General features: G+C 56.2%; 1 protein-coding gene across 1 annotated transcript in view; it reads right to left on the bottom strand.

Moving 5' to 3' along the window:
- Window positions 1-6,000, bottom strand: part of GFRA2 (GDNF family receptor alpha 2) — a 79,381-nt gene that overhangs the window by 7,929 nt on the left and 65,452 nt on the right. Inside the window, exons 5-7 of the mRNA XM_046656769.1 lie at window positions 3,908-4,017; window positions 3,000-3,140; window positions 945-1,117 (exon numbers count right to left, since the gene is read on the bottom strand). Coding sequence (XP_046512725.1) covers window positions 945-1,117; window positions 3,000-3,140; window positions 3,908-4,017 — 424 coding nt within the window. The remainder of the gene's footprint in view (window positions 1-944; window positions 1,118-2,999; window positions 3,141-3,907; window positions 4,018-6,000) is intronic.

Here is a 6,000-nt window from a genome sequence, read left to right as displayed (position 1 = left end):
GAGAGAGGGGAGAGGGGAGGGGGGAGAGGGGAGGGAGGGAGGGAGGGGAGAGAGGGGAGAGGGGAGGGAGGGAGGGAGGGGAGAGGGGAGGGAGGGAGGGGAGAGAGTGGTCTCACTAGAACCAACCTCCTCAGCAAAGAATCTACTGTAGCAAATGGCGTGATGGCCTGAGGGCTGCTCAGCAGAGAGAAAGCCTGAGCGGGGAGCCCTATGTGTCCCACACAGTGCCATCCACTTGTGTCCCCTATTGTGGCACTGACCACAGTCCATGTCCGATACTTGCTGAATTGTTTGACCCTGACAAGACCATAAGGACCACAAACCCCAGGTCTGCATTGGCCTCATTCATCAATGTCTCCCCAGCATCTCACATAAGACCTGCACACAACGGGTACATAACACAGGTTGGATGGATGGATGGATGGATGGACAGACAGATAGGTGAACAAACAAATGCACATCATGGGTTTGGAGTCAGATGTAGGTTTGAAATCTTATTCCACCACTAACCAGCTGTGTGACCTTCGGCATGTCGCCTACCCTCTGGGTCAGTTTCCTGTGTGTAAAACGAAAATACCAACACCTCACTGTGTGAGAATTCAGTCAAATAGGTAGAGAGTCTACTAGCACAGCACCTGGTAACTATTAGATGGCTAATAAATGGTAACCATGACATTTCTCTGCCCCCCGCCATGGTATCTAATACAATCCTGTGACAGAACAGGTGTTTAACACTTGTAAAGTGAATGCCTGGTGAACGGATCCATGAAAAACAAGCCCCCATCAGTTCTTCCCTGCTTCTTGGGTCCCAATCCACTGGGAGGAACTCGTGCGCCCATCCCTGGCCCCCAGTCTGCTAATTCCCCACACCCACCCTCGACAGCATGGTGCCTCTCCAGGCCCTCAGCCTGCCCCCGGCTCCCTTCCCCAGCTGCAGAGCTCACCTGGATAGATGTGCATGTGGTGATGATGCTGGTCCCCAGACTGGTGCTATCACTGAGATCATCTGGCAAAGAAGGTGTTTTCTCTACCCTAGGGGCCTGTGTGGCTTGGAATGAGGGGTTCTTCGGGGACAGGTTCACGTCTGTGCCGTTGCCAAAGGCCTGGATGGCATTCCCTGTGGGGGAGAGAGCAGGCAGATGCAGGCAATCAGAGGCCACCTCCATCACTCCTGCCCTTCACCACCCCAACCGCTAGCTTCCTGGAATAGCCCAGAGCTGGGGACAGAGTGTAGCTTGTCCAAACTTAGCTCTGCTGAAGCTCCTTTCAGATCCCTACTAAGGTCTCACAAGCAGAGAAGAAAGTAGCAAGAAAGAGGTTGAAAAAGACAGAGAAACCAGAGTAGAAAGAAATGGATGCAACAAGGAATGTAGAAGAGGATGGGAAGAAGTGGGAGGGTGGGAGCCTGGAAGGAGGGGCAGGCCACGCCCAGGGTGGCGAGCTAGTGCCCTCTTCTCTGTGTCACTCAGTCTGCGGAACACTCCCCCCAGAAGTGCCCCAACCCAGCCCCCTAGGCACAGGTTCTCCTGGCTGCTCTGCCACCTCAGATGGTTCCAGGGTCTCGCCACTGGCATTCCAAGAGCCCCAGACTCAGCCCTCCTCTCCAGCTGGCCTCACCCACTCCCATACCATCAGCACTAATTCACTGAGGACCTCGTAGACAAAACTCTGTCCCCAAGACTTGACCCTGTGACCCAGTGCCTGCAGAAACATCCACCTCCAAGTCCCAGGGAAGGTCAAAGTCATCACGTCCGCACCTGAACCGGCATCACTCCTTCCCACTGTGTCACTGAAGGTGTCATCTCTCCCCACCAAGTCCCCAGGATGCCTCCCTAACCACCCACTGAGCCTACCTCCTAAAGACCTCTCCTCCCACCCTCCCTGCCACTGCTCTGGCTCACAGTCACACTGTCCGCTCCCGTGCGCTGCAACTACACTCTCCAAGCGGAGTCTGTGTTGGTCACCTATCAGAACCACAGCCCTACCCCACCCCCTCCACACCAGACCCAGAGAATGAGCCTTCTGAAATGCAGGTCTGACCACAACACCACCTCCTGACACCCCTTCGGTGGCCTGCACCACCACCTCCGCCATCTACAGGACCCTAAGATCCCAATGCCTTCAGGTCTGGGAGGCCCTTCATGAGGAGGCCTCCTCAACCTGTCCAGACAGCTCCAGTCACCGCCGGAGCAAGGCTGAGGAGCCTGCACTTCCCGCAACGCCCTCTGCCCAGGCAACACGCTCTCCCTGCCTCTTCAGCTAGCCCTCAATGGGTCAGCCTCTGAGCCACCGTCAGGCCCTCTGACATGGGCATCCCCCCACTGGGCTCCTGAAGCACCCTGTGCAGACCTCTACCCTCGCACCGTTCAGCCCCGGCTGTGACCACAGTGACCCACTGAGGGCGCACCACCATCAGACTGCACGCTGCTCAGTGACAGGCACCGTAACTTGTGCCTCTGAGTCCCCGGTGCTGCACAGAAAGGGAGGATGGACAGACGGACAGGAGGAAGAAAGGAGGGAAGGAGAGGGGCAGAGATCTTAAGGAGGGTGTGGGGAGCAAGAGTGTCAGACTGGAAAGGTCAAGGCAGACAGAGCTGTGGCTCCCCTCTCCCTAGCCTTTGGATTAGGAGTGTGATGACCTGAAAAGAAAGTCACCGATTCCCAGGGGAGCTAGACCCTTAAAGGGAGAAGTGACAGACGGCTGAGATCCTCACCACAGGGCTGTCCCTGAAGGAAGCTGGAACAGACCAGAAGCCTTCGGTCTTGACTTGACATAGGTTCAGGCCTCCCCTGGTAAACTGAGGTTGGCCTACCGACAGCTCTGGTGTGAATTTCCAAGAGCACAAAACCCAAGGTCTCCGTAGGCAACACCGTGCAGGAGACACCTCGTGGAGATCACTGGCCCTTGCATGGGAGGAAGCAGGGAGTGGCTAGGGCAGGCCTCCAGGGCCCCTCTGGGACAGGAGGGGCGTGAGGGGCTCCTGAGGACGGGGACTTACGGAGGCACGGGTTCTCGGTGAAGTCCCTGAGGAACTTCTCACACTCCTCCTCCATGTTCCCGCTCCCACGACAGCTGCACCAAGGGGACACCACGATGCCCGTGGGGCTGGCGTCCACGTAGTTGGGCGTCATATCAAACCCTGGGCAGGGCAGAAGGAAGGCAAAGTGAGAGGAGCAGTCAGGCCTTCTCTCTGGGCGACCAGACCCAGACACAACAGAGGCAAGGCTTGAGGCCATCCCTCCCTCCCACCTGCCACTGAACACACATACATCCCAATCATAACCCCAACTCTGAATGCTACCATCCCAGCGACCACGGGGTCAGCGGGGGCAGAGGGGCACGGGCACAGAGGACAGATCGGGGCAGAGGAGACACCCAGGAGCTCCCCACCGTGCGCCACCGAGCAAGGGCTCTTGCTTTCTCCTTTGCCACCAAGCAGAGCATGTGTTCCAGAGTCAGGGGGACTGAGGTTCACATCCTGGGTTTCCAACTCAGTGCCAACATTTACAAGCCAGGTGAACCTGTGCAACTTACTCAACTTCTCTAAGCCTCAGTTTCCCCATCTGCAAAATGGAGATACCAACGCCTCCCTAGTAAGCGCTGTGGTGAGAATCAGATAAGACAGTCCCTGTAAACTCTCAGTGCAGTACCTGGAATATCAGAACCGTGCAATAAACGTTACATTCTCTTCTTATTCTGAAAGCCTTCTAAGGCCCCTGGGGCCCTCCTCTCCCCGTGATAAAGAGCTGGTGTCTCTGGTTTCCATCACAGCTCTGTCTGAAACTGCCACAGAGAAGGGCCAGCTCAGGCTGTCCACCTACTGGCCTGAGCTGGGCCTCAGCCCCTGCCCACTAAGCTTGGGGCAGCCAGGAGCCACTGTGAGCCCAGGCGCAGGGGGCAGCTTACCGATCATGCCTGCATAGGAGCCCAGACACGCCTGGTAATTGTCAGCAGGGCAGCTGGTAAGCGTCTGGTAGGAGGCGCGACAATTGGCATGGAAGTCCGCCAGCCGGGACCTGGTGTGGGGAGAGAACAGTTCAGTCTGGCTGCCCTCCCGCCTCCTCTGCGGCACAGGCGCTGCTCCCCACAGCTTCCCAGGATGAAGGGAGGCAAGAAGGCAGAGAGGAGGAACACAGGGGAACCAAGCCTTGGGGGCCTTCAGGCTGGGAGCTCCTTGGGGACAGGACTTGCAGAGAGCCAGGCACACAGTTTAGGCACAGCCCGCTCTGAGTGGATCTCTCAGTGAGAGGAACACAGAGAACCTGGGGTGGGATTGCTGAGGATGCCTGGGACCAAGCCAGGAAAGTTGGGCTCCACTCTCTGCTCAGCTCCATTCCTGGGTGACCTTGCCCATGTCCTTCAACACATCACTCTTCCCACCTGCAGAATGGGTACAACAATGCCACTCCAGCCACCTGACAGGATCGTCTGAGGGTCACAGGAGCCAGCCCCCAGGGAGGTACGAGTGTCCCCCTCAGCTGAGACTTCCATGGACATTCTCGACCAGCCTCTTCTGCATCAAGTCAGAGCGAAATCTCCACCAGCTTGCCCGACCCCACGGGCAGAATCAGCCTTTGCTTCCCCTGGTGACGTAGCCTCTCTGTTGGCACCAGCGACACTGATTCATAACTACGTGTGAACGGCCCTGTGCTGCCCACCCAACACGAGCCATCTGAAGGCAGGTGCCGTCTGATCGGTCTGTCCCCAGCCCCCGGCCCTGGATGTGGCATCTCATGGAGCCCACGGCACCCATGTCTAACCTGCATGGCAATTCCCATTCCTCTTCCTCCTGACCTAGCACCGTGGCCATGGGCTGTCACCATCGGCCTGGGCTGGGGCCACCACCTCTCCTCTCGTCATTGCCTCCTATAGGCGAGCGCCCTTTACCTTGGGGTCCTCACGCATCCTATCATCTGTGTCTCACAGCACTGCAAGCCGTGAGTAATAAGGTCTGTTCACTGGTGTTTTCCCAGTGATGGGCACACAGCAGGAACTCTACAAGTATGTGCTCGGTATGAACACTATGGTAGTGACAGGAAGGACCAGAACCCAGCCGTGACTCCCTGCCCCGCTCTGCCCACACCATGAGGTACCTCACAAAGCCATCCCAAAGGTCACCCCAAATTGAGCTCCCCTACTCCTCCACTGGAACTCCTCATTTGAGAAGGAGCAGGTAGAGAACGAGGGACCGGGAAAGCCTGAGAAGAACGCCCTCAAAGCAGGCAGCTGCGTAGATCCCAGCACAGGACAAATTCCGGGTTGCCTGGAGGCCTCACGGTCCTGGGGATGGGGTTTGGGAGAGGGAAGAGGCTCTGCAGAGGGGTTCAACCCCACCAGTGCCTTGTGTGTCCTGGACCCCTGCAGCCCCAGAGGTAGTGAGGTGCGGGAGACGGAATAAGAGGAGGGCCACACGAACTGGCAGGGGGCCAGGGTTCTCACCCAGCTGTGCCCTAACTCACTGGGGGCCTGAGGGGACTCCTTGCTTCTGGGAAACTCAGTTTCCTTATTTATCAAATGAATAAAAAGTGCTCTCCGTTTATAGTTTAAAAGGTATTTTCACAGTTTGGCAAGATAAAAAGTTCTAGAGATGGAGGGTAGCGACAGACACACAATAATGTGAATGTCCTTAATGCCACTGAACTGTACACTTAATGGTTAAAATGGTAAATTTTACGTTAAGCATAATTTATCACAATAAAAAATGATTTGAGAAAAGGTACTTACATCCATCTTTTATCACTTAATCCTCAACAAAAACTCTAAGATCTGAGCTCTGTGAGACCTGACAAGCAGTAGTTAATATTACCCCATTTACAGAGGAGGAAACCGAGCCTCAGAGAAACTAAGTAACTTGCCCAAGATCACAGAGCCCCTGAGCAGCGGAGCCAGGACTCCGGCCCAGAGCTCCAACAAGGTGGGCGTCCTTTCTGGTAGGTCCCATGCCCTGTGCAAAAGCCCTTAAGGTCCTTCCAGAGCCAACATTCTGTGCCTCTGTCCAA

Source organism: Equus quagga, chromosome 3, assembly GCF_021613505.1.
Source record: "Equus quagga isolate Etosha38 chromosome 3, UCLA_HA_Equagga_1.0, whole genome shotgun sequence".
Classification (NCBI taxonomy): domain Eukaryota; kingdom Metazoa; phylum Chordata; class Mammalia; order Perissodactyla; family Equidae; genus Equus; species Equus quagga.
Note: the sequence above shows the minus strand (reverse complement) of the source record. Positions and strands in the feature narration are given on the sequence as shown.